The 17387-nt window shown below is 37.0% G+C and overlaps 1 protein-coding gene across 1 annotated transcript in view; it reads right to left on the bottom strand.

Moving 5' to 3' along the window:
- LOC149816856 (DNAJ heat shock N-terminal domain-containing protein) overlaps nt 1–17387 on the bottom strand; it is a 205400-nt gene that overhangs the window by 36194 nt on the left and 151819 nt on the right. The window contains exons 15-16 of the mRNA XM_089987245.1: nt 15862–16004; nt 15097–15243 (exon numbers count right to left, since the gene is read on the bottom strand). Coding sequence (XP_089843371.1) covers nt 15097–15243; nt 15862–16004 — 290 coding nt within the window. The remainder of the gene's footprint in view (nt 1–15096; nt 15244–15861; nt 16005–17387) is intronic.

Here is a 17387-nt window from a genome sequence, read left to right as displayed (position 1 = left end):
AGAGGCTCCTCTCTTTCCTATCCCCCCTAAAGTTTTTGGATGTGTGTGTTTTGTGCATAAGTTGGGTCCGGATCGAGATAAACTTGCTGCGCAGTCTATTAAATGTGTTTTTCTTGGGTATCCTGAGAACCAAAAAGGATATCGTTGCTACGACCCTATATCTCATAAAGAGTATGTTAGTGCGGACGTTACCTTCTTTGAGTCTATTCCTTATTTTTCAAGTACTACTCCCAGACTACAGGAGAGCCTTGGTGATATCCTTCCTCTGCCGATTCCTCCCTTTCCGTTAGAGTCGCTTCCTCCTCAGTCCTTGGTTCCAATGTCGGGTGTGTCTCGCTTCTGAAACCCTCCCATAGTATACATGCACAGGGTGCCTCCTACCTCCATGCTGCCATCACCTCCTTCTCCTTAGGTAAGTATTTCTGAGCAAACTGTTGCCCCTACATCTGATGTTGATCTTCCCATTGCTCTGTGCAAGGGAAAGAGATAGTGCACTCTTTACCCCATCACGCAATTTGTATCCGAAGCTAATCTTGGGGCATCCATGAAGAATTTTATTTCTGCTTTGTCTGCCTCTTTTTTTCTGCTTCATCACAGTCAAGCGCTAGTCAACTCCAACTGAATGCAGGCTATGCGTGATGAGATGGATGCCCTATGGTCTCGAGGCACTTGGGACTTGGTTGATCCTCCCACAGATGCAGATATTGTAGGCTGCAAATGGGTATATAGCATTAAATATAACTTGGATGGGTCGATTGAACGGTACAAAGCCTGATTGGTTGCAAAAGGCTACACTCAGACTTATGGGGTTGACTTTTTTGAAACTTTCTCACCAGTTGCTCGTCTTGGCACTATTCGTCTCGTTCTTTCTGTTGTTGTGCACCATGGATGGCCCTTGTTTCAGTTGGATGTCAAGAATGCCTTTTTGTATGGGGATTTGCATGAAACTGTCTACATGCAACAACCCCCAGGCTTCGAGGTTCAGGGGGAGTGTCAGAAGGTGTGCAAGTTGAAGAAGGTTATTTATGGCCTGAAGCAGAGTCCGCGAGCATGGTTTCACAAATTATTTGAGGTAATGTCGAGCTATGAATTTGTCAGGTCAGCTTCAGATCATTCCTTGTTTATCAAGAAAACCAATACTGGAATTGTTGTTATGGTGGTATATGTCGATGACATCATATTAACAAAGAGCAGTGCCCAAGATATTTCTGCAACAAAAGATCATCTTCAGAAGCACTTTGTTACTAAAGATCTTGGTCACCTTCGATATTTTCTGGGTATCGAGGTTGCAAGAAACAGAGAGGGCTTAGTGTTGTCTCAAAGAAAGTATGTGTCGGACTTATTAAAAGAGACTGGAATGTAGGAGCTAAGTCAACTAATATTCCAATGGATCCCAAAACTCACATGTTCGATGAGAAGTCTGACTATATGGATAGTGTCAGTTTTAGATCCTTGGTGGGTAAGTTGCTATATGTGATTGTTACTAGACCTGACATTTCATTAGCCGTGAGTAAAATCAGTCAGTTCATGGACAAACCTACAAAAGTTCACTGGGATGCAGCTATGATGGTTCTTCGGTATTTAAAGTCATCTCCTGGTAAAGGTCTGTTGTTTAAACGAAATTCATCTTTGGATGTGGTTGCTTACACTGACGCAGATTACACAGGATTTGTCGAAGATAAGAAGTCAATATCTGGATTTTGTGTGTTTGTGGGAGGAAATCTTGTTACCTGGAGGAGTAAGAAACAAACCGTTGTAGCCAGGTCGAGTGCTGAATCTGAATACCGAGCAATGGCCCAGACTGCAACTGAGATTATGTGGGTAAAATCAGTCTTGACCGAGCTTCAGGAGAAAGTATCCCTTCCTATGTTGATGATGTGTGACAATAGGGTTGCTACATATATTGCCAACAACCCAATGTTTCATGAAAGGACTAAACATATTGAAGTTGACTGTCACTATGTTCGTGACCTGGTTCAAGCTGGGTTTATCTGCACCGATCATGTATCTTCCGAAGATCAAGTAGCGGATGTTTTTACCAAAGCCCTGGCGAGACCAAATTTCTCAAAATGTTGTGACAAGCTGAGCATGATTGATATCTATGCTCCAACTTGAGGGGGAGTGTTGAGATTAAGAGGTTTTAAGTTTTAAGTTTATATTGTTGAGAATAGGTGGTTTTAAGTTAAGTCTTTTTATATTAGAGGCTATTTGAAATTATTTTTCCATAAAGGGCTTAGATGTAATTATTCTTTTTAGCCTCTCTCTATTTAACATAGAGAGAAGCCCTAATAATTAAGAAACAGTGTTTTCTCTGTGCCTCTTTCTCTCTCTCTCTCTCTTCTATCTTTCCCTCTATCTCTATCTCTCTATCTAGGGTTTGGTGCTTCTATCAACAATAACTAAAGGGTTATTTTTATCATCTACCTCCTTGAATTTAACTGCTTATACTGATGTTGATCGGGGTAGTAACCTGAATGACAGAATCTCAACTACTGGCTTTTGTGTATTTTTAGAAGATTCTCTCATTTCATGGAGGTGCAAAAAAACACCAAAAGATCTCTCTATCGTCTATTGAAGTTGAATATAGAGCAATTGGTTGTCACCACCATGGAAATCATCTGGTTGAGGAGCCTTCTCAAAGATATGGGATTAATCATCTTTAGACCTATGAAGATGTGTTGCGATAATAAGAGTTTTATTTATATTGCTAGCAATCATACCTTCCACGAGTATACCAAGCATATAGAGATGGATTGTCATTACGTGAGAAGAATATTGGGGTGGAACTATTGAGCTACCCTATGTGACTTCTGAATGTCAGTTTATGTTTCTTCTTAACAAACTTTTGGTGATGTCACCATCAGTTTGAGGGGGGATGTTAAAATATATATTTTTGTATATATAAAGTAATTTACCCAATAGGGGTATTTTGATAATTTCACTCATGTAATAGGTTGTGTCTAGTAGGGGCACAGCAGTCTTTTTATCATGTTGTAATAGGCACAGTCTACTAGAGAATACACATGCCTTTTTTGTTTTTTATATTTTACATTTTGTATTTTGCCTTTATTAATGTTTTATCTTTAGTCAATTAATGTTGGGACAGTCCAACTAGTTGTTTGTCTTTAGTCAATTAATGTTGGGACAGTCCAACTAGTTGTTGGACTGCTCCCAACGATCATAAACATGACCGTTGGAGGCAGTCCAACAGCTAGTCGGGCTGCCTCCCATATGTACCATTTTGGCTCTATAAATAGAGCTCTCATATATGTTGTATGATAAGCTTCTCTTAAGAATTTTGCTCTTAATAACATTATATTTTTTACTCTATGTTGGCCCTTAGTGGCCTCTTGTGTATGCACTTTAAGTGCTTCGGTTCCATAGTCAACCTTGATTTGGAACGCCCTTGTTGTGACTTGTATGCTTCCGCCTATTGGTTCGTGACAGATATTTCAAGTTCTGTTGATGGGAAATTCCACCAACAAGGGTTTTGAGAATATTTTTGAAATATTAACCTTAGGCAAAACATGGGAAATAGTAACCCTACTTATTTTGATTGTTTAATTGGAATTGGAGGATTTGAATTTGTAGTGATCCTTTGCGCAAAGAGCTAGGATGTGTCTCAATTAAAAAAAAGAGTAATTTCATATGCATCAAGGCAACTAGAAGACTACGAAAGAAACCATCCGACACGACTTAGGATTGGCATAAATAGTGTTGCCTTAAAAATTTGCAGATACCTATCTTTGTGGAGAGAAATTTGAGATATATAATGATCACAAAAGTCTAAAGTATTTGTTTTCGTAAAGAGAGTTGAATAAATGGCAGATGCAATATATGGAACTTTTAAAGTGTTACAATGTTGTAATTCAATTTCGTCTAGGCAATGTAACGACCCCAATCCAGACCCTTTAAAAAAGCGGAACATTTTTTTTTTCTAAGAGTTGCGGAAACCTTCCCAGAGATCTGGGGTCCTCACAGTTCCACTTTCCATTGGATAGCCCAACCACCACAAACGAAGTTGCAATTATCATCCATATCAACCAACTAAAACTCTTTTATTAATGAGTAAGAAAATTTCAAAGACAAGGTTTTCTTTAACTGAAAGTAAAGTAACAATTGCAGAAATTAATAGAACTAAAAGAAGCAACAATAGAGTCACTCTGTCCTCTGCTGAAGCCGTCAAGCTCAAGTATGACTCTTATCCATCCCAAGATGCATGTCCAACTTCACGGTTCACCATTTCCTGTGAAAAACCAACAAAGTAGGGTGTCAGAACCGAAATTCTGAGCACAGCTACTTCTAAAGAAACCAGGTGAGAGAAAGAACATGGATAGGATTTCATGCAGTGATTTGAGTGAGTGCAGATATAAAATTTGCAACATTCAATTATCTATGACTACCAACAATTGTATGTGCTCACCAGTCAGGAATAGTAAAACAGTACATATATCAGGAACTAAATAATTAAACCTTGCAGCATGATTTCAAGAAGTAAATCATATGCTAATACCAAATCATGTCATGATATCAAGAGTGATTCAAACATGCATGATCTAATGCATAACAGAAAAATGCATGATTATGTGCAATGCATGATTTCTTTTGTTATCTTTCATTTAAGTTCCATCTTTCCATATGCATGCCCTATTAAATGCACGCAACTTTAAGTTCCTCTTTTTAATTACCGTGGCCCGCGGATACACCAAACGGGTACAAACCCCGAGGTCAAGTAGGTTCTCAGGGTAGCTTAACACACAATTTGTATTTTATTACTGGGTTTCAACTTAACTCTCGACCGATATCAGGAAACAGCAACATTCATCGGAACATTAGACCTGCACATCTAATGTCGGGGACACCAGGGACACCCCACGCCCACAAGTGCCACTTCCTTGGTACCATAAACTCACAGTAGTGACTAACACACCACCCCCGGGTAAAGTGGCGGCTCTCCCTAAAACCGTGGCCAGAAGAAGAACTTCAATATCGGGTTCAGGGGCAACAACGCACACGGAGTTTTTGTATCCTCACAGTCTCCCCAAGATCGGATATCTAAGATTCTCATACTCCAGATGAGATATCCCAGAATGTAAATTACACTGTTCTTATTCATTATATTTTTATTTAATTCCATTCTTTAAGTTTGCAACACAATATGCAAAAGTAAAGTGAAAAACCCGCATCCTCCCTTGCGGGGACCCATTCGGGACTCCAGCCCGTATCAACCACTAGAACAGTGTAGTAATGTGTCAAACCATCTTATGTGGTTCAAGAGATGCAGTTAAAAACATATGTGAAAGAAAACCAAACCCACGGCTCTCCAGGCCGATAATGGTCCATTTAGGCCAACGGTGCATCACATAGTAAAACCAAAATAGTGTTTCCTTTATAACACTAAGCCAAAATGCCAAAAAGCATGTATATTCATGCAAATATAAACCCAAACATATGCATGTCATCATTCATGCATAAGCATTTTCAATATGTGTGTGTTACCTACATCACATATGGGTATTAACCGAATCCATGGTTTCTTTAAGTGTGTGAGCGTACACATGAAATACAGGTTCTCATCAAGCGTACATGCTTACCAAACTATCAATAACCGATCCATGATCACATTCATGATTAAACAACCAGCAAAATGATGTGCTAAGATAAGACTTCACATATTCACAGGAAATCAAGTATCTCACAGTTTACAAACTATATAAATCATGCTAACACGTGCCATTAAATATTCAAACTCAACTTTAAGTATATAATAACGGATAGAGCTATCAATGTAAATTCGTTAACTTTGAATTAACTTACGTATGAAACCTGTGCCAAAACCTAGAGTTAACCATCCAAGTACCCGCATCGGGTATTCAATCAATATTGTCCACCAGGCAAAATTTCCCAAGTGACTGCCTCACAGAAAGGCACATATCTATATGCCACTAAGTGTATTGTCATTCCTTTGAACTAAATGTGACAATCTTAAGCATGTACAGGCTTCTGTACACATTCCTCAACAGCGGATTTCATATGAAGTAAAGTGTTCTCAAAACAGGCACCATTTTTGCTAACATAGTTTAAATCATGTATGCCATATTTCCCCGACTTTACTAAAATGCACAGACCGTCAAAATAACATGGCTAGGTACCCTATGCCGAAAAGAGCTGCATGAATCTTCAATGCAGCTCGGATATCACACAACACGCTCTGTTTCACAGCAAATAACAGGCATTCAAACCTTTTAAGAAATATGCATTCTAATAGACATTTGACTATCCAGAAATATGTAGTTTAATATGTCTTTAGACTTCAGAGAAAAATGCAGCTTAATATACATTTGGACATTAGCCCAATATGTATTTAGCATTAGAGTTATGCAGCTAGAATGCATTCTCATTCAAGAAATCTGTGTACAGAGGTGCGCAAATCCACAGTATTCAGCATGTTATAATCTGGAAATAAAATTTCAGGAAAATATACAATACATAGTTCTGACATGCAATTTCATTTACACTAGGTATTCTTATAACAAGCAGGACTTAAAACATTCAGACATTACAAGAAGCTACACTTGTAACTATGCATTACAGATTTTTTCTTTTTACTTATTTTTAATTTCCTAAAAACCAAAAACGATTTTTTTTTTCTTGATAACCCAACAAGATGCCATCATCGTGTCAGTCGATCGATATATAAATGTGCTTCCATCATTAGCTGCACTGTTTCACATTAGCCTCATGGATTTTTTTTTTTAAATATAAAATCAGGAATGGACTAACGTTTAATATTTTCACCCGAGTTACGATACATAAAAAAAAAGAGATCAACTCTAGGAGCCGAGTAGCATGGATACAAATTTGCAGTAATGACTTACCTGATTCTAGGTTTGGGATTTTTTACCCCAACCGAGATCCCCAAACAGGGATCAACATACATCGTACCTCCCCTTCTATCAGAACACTGAGGATCCCCAAATCTAAAAACCCTTAACCGAAACATATTAAACCCCCAACAAATCAACTAGGGTTCCGAAATCCCCAAACTCTAAGGGGTTAGGGATTTCCGACAGCATGAACCCCTCCTCTCCAATCCCTACCCGAAATCGAACTCAGGTTCGATCCCTCACCTAAAATCCAAGAAGCACCGTACCTTATAGAAGATTTCTCTGGCGATCAACGGCGGCAATCGCGAAAGCAGGGCCGCGGCTGACGCTCCTCACTGCTGCCGTGGCCTTCGGTGGTGGCTGGTGGCCAAAACTCCACTCACGGCTGCTGTCGTGGTTGTTGGTGGCCGAAATTCGCTGGCGACCTCCCTGCCTCCGGCGCACGCACACAGACCGAGAGAGAGAGAGAGACGAGGCTGAGTGAAGAGGGCGAGACCCCCTCTCCACTCCCCCCCTTTATCGGCCCCAGGCCCCCTCCTTCTTTGCCGAGATGGGCGCGAGGTCGTTACGCTCTGCGTAACCCCCCCCTGCGCCCCCCCTTTCTGTTTTTGTGTTAGGTTTTATCGGGCAACCCTTATCGGGTTGCCCTTTTTATTTAACAGGGCAGAACATATGGGGTGGGGCTCGGGTCCGAACCCGAGACCCGCAACCCGGCCCCAAGTCAAAATGGATCCACAAGTTGGATCCGAATGGATCCAACTGTGGATCCTCGGATTAAATTTAATTTTTAAAATTTAAAAAATTTATTTATTTATTATTATCATTAAATCGAAGTTTCAAATAAATAAATCCTAATTACCCCCTTTATGGGTCCTAGATCCGTAATGTGGATCTAGGCCCAAATTGCATAATTTGGAATATTTTATAATCAAAATTTTCGGGTTTTACAGGCAAAGCCAACATTTGAGTTAAAAAAAGAAAAAAAAAGGCACTAGGTAGTGGCTCACATATTAACAAACTTGAAAGTCCAACCCAATGTTGTGAAAAGCGTTGAGGCGTAGTGAGCGCTGAGGTGAAGCATAAAGAGTAAGCCTCAAAAAAAGTTTTGAAAACCTACAAAAACTATAAAAAAAATATCTAAAAATACAAATAAATAAAAAAATGCTTTATTGATGAAGCAACAAGCAATAAGAAATAGAAAATCTAAAATAAATACTAAAAATAGGAGATTAACATGTAAAAGTAACCAAGAAACTTATCGTAAAGCGTAAGCCTCAATTTTTTTTTTGAAAACTTAAAAAAAACTATAAAAAAGTATCTAAAAATACAAATAAATAAAAAAATTGTTTTATTGATGAAGAAACAAGCAATAAGAAATAGAAAATCTAAAATAAATATTAAAAAATCTAAAATAAATTCTAAAAAATATGTTTATATGACTTGGAAAGAAAACTAAGGATTAAACTATAAAACAATATCTAAAAATACATATAAATAAATAAAATGCTTTATTGATGAAACAACAAGCAATAAGAAATATAAAATCTAAAATAAATACTAACAAATATAAGATTAACATGTAAAAGTAAATGAGAAACTTATCGGAAAGCGTAAGCCTCAATTTTATTTTATTTTGAAAACTTAAAAAAAAAAACTATAAAAAAATATCTAAAAATACAAATAAATAAAAAAATGCTTTATTGATTAAGCAACAAGTAATAAGAATAGAAAATCTAAAATAAAATACTAAAAAATCTAAAATAAATACTAAAAAATATGTTTATATAACTTACAAAAAAAACTAAGGATTAAACTATAAAAAAATATCTAAAAATACAAATAAATAAAAAAATGCTTTATTGATGAAACAACAAGCAATAAGAAATAGAAAATCTAAAATAAATACTAAAAAATATGAGAAATTAACATGAAACTGATTATATAACTTAGAAAAAAAACTAAGGATTAAACTATAAAAAAATATCTAAAAATACAAATAAATAAATAAAATGCTTTATTGACAAAGCAACAAGCAATAAGAAATAAAAAATCTAAAATAAATACTAAAAAATGCTTTATTGATGAAGCACACCTTAGGTCGGCGCCTTGAGGCGTAGAGGGTCTCGCCTCAAGGCGAGGCACGCCTTTTATGCCTCAAGGCGCGCTTTTAACAACACTGGTCCAACTAGTGATCATGTAAGAATTAGAGATGTATAGAAAGAGGATCCTCTCATGAAACTTTTAAGGGATGAAATTGAAAATACTTGCAATCTGACTTCAATGTTCAGGAGATGGTATATTGAGAAACAAGAGATAATTCTGTGTTCCAAATGAAACAAGTATAAAGAAAGAAATATTAGAAGAAACCATCGATCTCAATATATTCACACGCACTACTATGATATTGAGATTATGGTTTTGATAAATTGGTTATTGTAAGCAATTGAATTAGGTGATTATAGCATTTGTTTGAAATGTTCAAACGCTCATTTTTCCTCTTAATTACGTAATTTGAAAATAAATCTCATAAACCAAATATTTGATTACAACTTCTATGTTTTCTAAAAGTTATTGATTTTTCAAACATCACAAGGTTTTATTGTTATTAAATATGGTTTTACAACTTCTTTTAAGTCAAACTAGTTTTCTAAAATTGTTTTGCAAAGCCATTAGATTTAAGTTAAACAGGTTTTCTAAAATTCTTTTGAAAAACCATTAGATGTCCTAAATTACTTCAAAAGTGATTAGTTGTATCTTTATGAATTTAATTATTGTTTTAAGTGTTATTTTGGCTTTATTTTATCGTCTCTGAGTTGATTTGAAATTGTGTTATTTAGAAAATTGGATTTGACATTGAAAATTCAATGAAAGATCTATTTCAAATGTTTTCAAAATATTTAATCCTAAAAGAATATTGTTTTTATTGATTTTAAGTGTTTAGATTTAAATATCCGTACATATAAGTGTAAATGGATCGTCGGTCGGATGGTATATTAACCCCTGACAATCTTATCGGGGTTTACGAGCCCCTTTTGAAAAGGTTAATCAGCCATTTGGCTTGTCATTGGGATTTATCAGCCCAATTGACTTGGTCCTAGGAAATCAGATAGCCCTTTGGAGCAGTCAATGGAAAAGGTGGAGTCCTCTACTAGTGAGTGGCTTATTGGAGTTTCCAAAAGGGATACAGGATCTTTATCCCAATCGGGTATCCAATGGGTGGTGGAGCCCGCCACCGCTAGTGTTATTGGCCTATTTGAAGTACCAAGATTTTATTGGCCCAACTAAAATTGGGATTTACTGGCCCTCCAAACATTCGATGGGATTGTAAATCGGTGCTTTTAAAAGTATTTTCTAAAAGTTTTAATGAAACAAGAAATGATAGATTTTGAAAAGAAAGTTTCATGAGTTTACAAAGTGGTTTACAAAGTGTTCTAAAATCAATTTTCTTGTTTTTATGTATGTACCACATTTCGAAAAGTTGATTTTGTTATTCAAATGAAATTTGCAAAAGTGATTTCAAATCAATTATGTTGTTTTTTCGAAAATGTCCTTTTCAAATGTTCTTTTTAACCTCAGAAACATAACTATTAAAGTTGTAATTAGTTGCTTACTGAGCATATAACTCATTAACTGTTCTTACTGTTTTTCAGAGGAAGAATTATGGTAAAAGTAGCAAGAGTTTAGAGACACATGATATTCGACGAGGATATTATAAGTCAAGCACATGAACCTCAGTAGAGTTATTAGTTTGAACTGTTAGAGGACATGATATTCATCTCATGGTTGTATTTTGTCGTGTATTGGAGACTTTAATGAAAGATGAGTTATTATATGGAGTTGTTTAAATGCTTTGTAAATGTTCATGTTATTGCTTTTTGTAAAGCTTTGTCAGGTTATTTAAGAATCAAAGACAAATATGAACAACACAATAATCACACCTTAAGATTGTACGAAATGCCAGCTGGTTTTAGGTTTTAACAAAGATCACGTATTCCTTTCAGAAACTCCAATGAATCACTCTCACTGGTGGGGGACTCCACCTTTCTCATTGACTATGCCAAATGGCCACTTGATTTCAAAGGACTCTGTCAACTGGGCCAATAAATCCCAATGGCAAGCCAAATGGGCCAATTACCCTTTTCATAAGGGGTTTGTAAGCTCTGATAAGGTTATCGGGGGTCGATATACCATCTAGTCGACAGTCTATGTCACAGGGATTTGGCTAGCAGGGTGCCGCACCCGCGTCGACGCGTGTGCGGGTGCGGCACTGGGTGCAATCAACCCGATCCTGGGTGCGTTGACCGCACCCAGGATCATTTAGGTCCATTTTTTTTTGGATTTAAAAAAAAAAAAAATCCTTATGAAATGGGCTGCGGAATTTTTTTTTTAAAAAATTCTACTTACAGTTGCTGCTTCTCCTACCTTTTCAATCCTGATCCTTCTTTTTCGTAAAGGATTTTCTCTCTCCATAATAAATGATAATGATGGTGGTAGCCTTACTGATCCTTCTTTTTCGTAAAGGATTTTCTCTCTCCATAATAAATGATAATGATGGTAGTAGCCTTGCTGATCCTTTTTTTCGTAAAGGATTTTCTCTCTCCATAATAAATGATAATGATGGTGGTAGCCTTGCTGGCTATTAGTATTCACTGTTCTCCTGACGAGATGGGTGCGCTATCGTGCAACTGTATATAAAATGAAATTTGAAAAAACCCGCGTTGGGGGAACCCCCGGACCCCCTTATATATATATATATATATATATATATATATATATATATATATATATATATATATATATATATTACATTTTTTACATTTTTTACATTTTTGCCCCTGTCGCACCCGGGTTTTTTGGAAGTGTCGAATCCCCGCACCCGCACCCATGTGACATAGTCGACAGTCCACTTACACATATGTGAACAAATATTTAAATCTAGACACTTAAAATCAATCAGAACAATATTCTTTCATAATTAAAGAATTTGAAAACATTTGAAATAGATCTTTCATTCGATTTTCAATGACAAATACGATTTTCTAAATAACACAGTTTCAAATCAACTCAAAAACGATAAAATAAAACCAAAATAACACTTAAAACAATAATTAAATTCCTAAAGATACAACTAATCACTTTTGAAGCAATTTAGGACAACTAATTGTTTTTCAAAACAATTTTAGAAAACCAGTTTAACTGAAATCTAATTTCAAAACAATTTTAGAAAGTTAGTTAATGGCTTTTCAAAACAATTTTAGAAAATTAGTTTAACTTAAAAGAAGTTGTAAAACCATATTTAATAACAATAAAACCTTGTGATGTTTGAAAAAGAAACAACTTTTAGAAAACACAAAAGTTGTGGTTTATGAGATTTATTTTCAAATTACATAATTAAGAGGAAAAATGAACTTTTGAACATTTTAAACAAAAGCTATAATCACATAATTCAATTGCTTACAATAACCAATTTATGAAAACCATAATCTCATTGTCAAGAAACTAATTCAGAAAGTCTAAATCTATTTAATAGGAATATGTGACTAATATCGGACTTAACTAACTTTAATTATGAAAACTATAACTAATTATTAAAATAATTAACTTAAGGCAGACCTAATCCTAATTATCAAAACTATAATTACTTACAAAACTAAATTTAAGAAAAACTAATTTCTAAAACTGAAATTAATCACTTACCTAATAATCGCGAGCTTCGACATTTCATCTCCTTAAAGTGTTACTTCCTTGCAATTCTCAATCTTGGTGATAGGTTCTCTTTCGGTACCATCAACCAAACCCCATAGACCCTTTTCTCATATTTTGTGTTTTACTATGGATGCCCACTGTCACATAGTTTGTATCATTGAGTCCCACGGGAATGGAGATGGCAAATTCTCTTTCATCCTTCATTTTTACGAGAGAGAGAAAACAAGAGCAAAAAGGCGACAAGAAGAAGCTAACAATAAGTTAGTTGAAGAGGTTTGATGGTGTGCTTCCCAAGGCAACGAACCAACAAACCAAAGCTCCACCTATGTCACAGGGATTCGGCCAACCAGGTGCCGCACCCGCGTCGACGCGACGCGATGCGGGTGCGGCACCCAGTGCGGTCAACCCGACCCTGGGAGCGGTCAACGCACCCAGGGTCATTTATGTCCAACTTTTGGACTTGAAAAAAAAGAGGCCCGCTGAAATGGGCATGACAGCCAGAAAACTTAGGAACTAGTTTGTCAACATGGCGAGTTTCGAGACACAACTCTTCAACTTTATTTACGGCAACCACATGTCGTAGCCAACTACCAAGGAGTCTCCTCTCTAAATTGTTTCTTTGGGTCAAGCACAGGCTCAACCTGCGAAGGTGCCTGGTTCAACAAGAATCAATTGACAATGGTGAAGAGATCAGTTCCTTCCAGCGGCGAGTGCCACTCGCCAAGCTTCTTCTGTCTCTTGACTTGCTTCATGGTCGAAGGGAAATGATCCTCATCGAAATCTGCACAGAGGATTGCGGTGGGGAGATACCTCCATCTCTTGGAAAGGATGTTGGTCCTCACCGCAACTTTGATGGGGAGTGAATCAAGCAATGCATTGATACTACACCTGGTGGCTTTCTTCATCATTCTCACCTTTTACTGAAGATCTGACACCTCTCGTAGTTGATGAGAGCTTAACTTTTCACGAAAATCTGGATGGTCTCAAAGAACAACCATATTGTATCCTGAAAATTGAAGAGAGCACAGATGGTTTGTTAAAATAGAGGGTTCAGGAAGGCAAAAGGGTAATGATGCCCATGTTGGCCCGTACAGATTGCAGTCCACTGTACCTGCCTGCAAATATTAAATCAGATTTTGATTTCCTTCGAGATATGTGTTGGGCTAGAGGTTACGTACTACAAAAATTAATACAAAATATCTAAAGCCAATGAGCTGCCAGATTTTGGGGCAGGATGTAATGATCATGGACAATACAGCCTTTCTTCAGGGATGACCAGCTTGGTTACCATTCTAAAGTAGCTCAGTTACGGAACTAAGAGAGAATAACTAAAAGAGTCGGATGGAAAACCAAGCATATATGTCCTGGCCAGGGGGAAAATGGGGTCTCGCCCCGTTTGGACCGATGTTCGTATCTTATTTGGTTCTTTTACATGTAATCAGATATCCATCAAATCTTGATATTTGTCTGATTCAATAGCAAAAAATTAAAACCATATATGCATCCAGCAGTGCTCGATTAAACTATTAAACTCGGCTCAGACCAATAGAGCTTAATGAAGAAACTCGATTAAGCTTGTTTAATATATATATATATATATATATATATATATATATTACATTTTTGCCCCTGCCGCACCCCCGCACCCGGGTTTTTTGGAAGTGAAGAATCCCCGCACCCACACCCGCACCCGCACCCGCACCCGCGCCCGCACCCGCACCCATGTGACATAGAGCTCCACTCACAATCCTCCTCTTGATCTTCACGTACAAGCCACACTCCAATGGTTCTTATACCATGTAATGAAGCAAGAAATATAACAAGAGAGTGCCTCTTATGGGCTTACAAGAACACAAAGACCACTTATGGGTCAATCACACATACACATGGGCCACTTAGGGGCCAAGAACACCATAAAAAATATAGAATTTGTATAACAAATATGCTTGAACAAGCATTAGTTTACAAGAAGGGAATCACCCTTATATATACACAAAGGCAACTTAATGTGTAATCCAACGTGGGATTCCATACTGCTATATGTCAGAACATCTATATTCTATGAAATTAACATCTTGGAAGGTACCGACTTATGTCACATGGATGCAGGTACCAAACCACAGGTACATAAAACAAACATGGCAATTTTATGAAAAGTAGAACTCTTGGGCGTGTACACACACATACACAAGAACCGAAAATTCTGGTTACAAGATCCAAGTAATACAATGCACAATATCTAGAAGTACGTCTCCTATCCTCTAAGGAATCTGCCCTAAAATAGTGTCAATCAATACTTCGGCATCACTATGTCCATGCTTTGCAGACAGGCACATTTGAGGAAATAGAAAAATGGTGTCAATGCTGAGATATTTCATACAGGAAAGCTAGGAGTCATGTCACAGCACAGAATAAAAGGATAGCAGCCAAACTGACAATTAAGTCAAACATCAAACTAGAGTACCCAATTAAATTTTCATATAGAATCTTCCAAAATACTTACGCTTTGAGCCTCTCCATCAATCCAGCCAAAAGTTAACCTTTTCTCCCTCAGAGTTTTTACAACAATCGGTGGAACTGAAACCCCATCCTTGTCAGCAAATTCCGAGAGAGTGTCATCTGACAAAATATCTTGGATCATGCGCATGGTCTGTCAGAAATTTAGGTGTAAAAAGCAGTCATTTTGCAAGATAATGCCAACAAAAGGAATATAGGAACATTAACTTGACATAACATGCTGAATGAATCTGTGAGATAATAAAATGAAAGAAATATTGAACCAAAGATCCACTTATGTGCCAGATCTAACTCCTGCCACCAAGGACTTTAATCGTAAGAAGATAGCAGGTACTATAATGAACTTGTCAAGCCTACAATTGACTTAACACTGTAGACTTTTCTGGGGAAAGGATGAATGAATATATTATTTAAAAGATGATGTTGGAAGAAAGCAAAGACACCAATATCGGAAGTCTACTTGTTTGGATTGCAAAGTGGCAGGGAAACAATATCATAGCTCAAAGACAGGCTATTGCCATCACATGATAAGAAAGTATATACCTCAGAACACTGAGCTACTAGATGAACATTGTTCAAGCGTCAGGACTGACTTCTAGCCAGGTTCAGGAATAACTCAGCTTAGAACTCCATGCCACAAGCCACTAGTGCATTAATTGGATTACAGGAGAAACTACTGATTTCATAAAGTTCCATGTGGAGGCAAGTAAAATATGGTTAAAAGTTATTCTGTATAAAAGGTAGGACTTACTTGACGCATATTATTAAGTTCCAGGCTTAGCCTTCCAGCAAGAATTACACAGTACCAAGTTGTTGTATCATATCCAGCACGAGAATAGCCTCTTGCATCACAACCCAGTTCCATAGAATTTATATTTCTTATCTGAGGAAGCACTGGAGAAATACACTTGTCAGATGATATCATCACAATTGATCCTATTTTGCAATTAATTCAGTTTAATTCTTACTAGCACAGAAAGCGTGATTTCTAAAGCCATCCAAGATAGTACCAAAAATTGCAATGGATCCATTATCATGGAAAGTAAAGAAGCAGCAACACTACATTGACAAAACATGACGGTGATTCCCAGGATAACATAAAATTCAGAAAACATTTTGGTGATTCCAGGACAATATAACAGTATGGCATACTTAGGCATCAGGAATACTGCAACTGCTTTCATCATTCAACTTTCACATTTTTTTAGAAAGAGATTAAACACCTTTGATAATATTAACTGCTTTTCTTATTGGAAAATTTATAAAAGACTAGATTACCTTCGTTCCTTTGAGATGTTTCAATTTTTCTTAGATGACAATAGAAATACAATTGAAATTCACACTTTTTGAAGATTTCTGCACGTTAAAGAGTATTGTATGATTATTCACAAAAAAAGAGTATCGTATGATGAATAACAAGCAAAGAACAAAAATGTGACATCCGATTGCTCTATTCAGATGCTATACAAAACTTCCACAGCAACTGGCCATGGATATAATATTTAGTCTATTTTAACAGAAGTTAACAGGCTACCATGAACCCATATAACACTGCAAATAGATTTCTACTTGTATCTGCACTAAAAAGTTCAAAAGTGTTGTGTTCCAGCGGGCCTAGGTTCAAGATTTGGGGCTTAGGTGGGCTGGGTTAGGTTAGAGTTTGGGTCAAAGTCAAAATGGGGTAACAGGTTAAGTAGGTTCTGATAGGGTTTGGGAAAAAGGTTGGTGAGTCCAAATGGCACCACAGAAAATTCCCAAAATTTAGGGGAGGTTTTGGACACCTGGGACTAGCTCAGGTTAAATTTTCAGGTTCAAAGGTTTTATAATCAGGGAGAAACAAATAAGACAAGTTTTCTGCAAGCTCGACTGGGTTTAAGGAAAACAGACTTAGTTTGTAGAATTTATATCTCAACATAGAGATATGATAAAATTGTGATTTTTGGTGGGTCTGAACTAGGGATCCTAAGGAAGCTTGGGTCAAAATTTCAGACCCGGATGATTTACGCTGTGGGCTGGGAGACTTCTTGAAGTCTGACAAAATTTCAGCTCCGTCAAAAAACAGGCTCTGGACAGACTTCAGTTAAGGGGATTCTAGGCTTGGGAAAGGCTAAGGAAGAGGTTCTAACGACTTACAACACTTGGTCCAGGTGTGTCAAGGTCTGCTGCAGGTCTAGGTCATCCGGGGTTGGTCAGGGTTCTGCGGTTTAGGCTGGGAAGGGTCGAGTCCCCCAAATTGCTGGTGCAGTCCACACGAACCGATTCCAGATGGTGTCTTAA

The sequence above is a fragment of the Nuphar pumila genome, chromosome 14 (assembly GCF_984573655.1).
Source record: "Nuphar pumila chromosome 14, dmNupPumi1.hap1.1, whole genome shotgun sequence".
NCBI lineage: Eukaryota > Viridiplantae > Streptophyta > Magnoliopsida > Nymphaeales > Nymphaeaceae > Nuphar > Nuphar pumila.
This window is presented reverse-complemented; position numbering and strand designations above follow the sequence as displayed.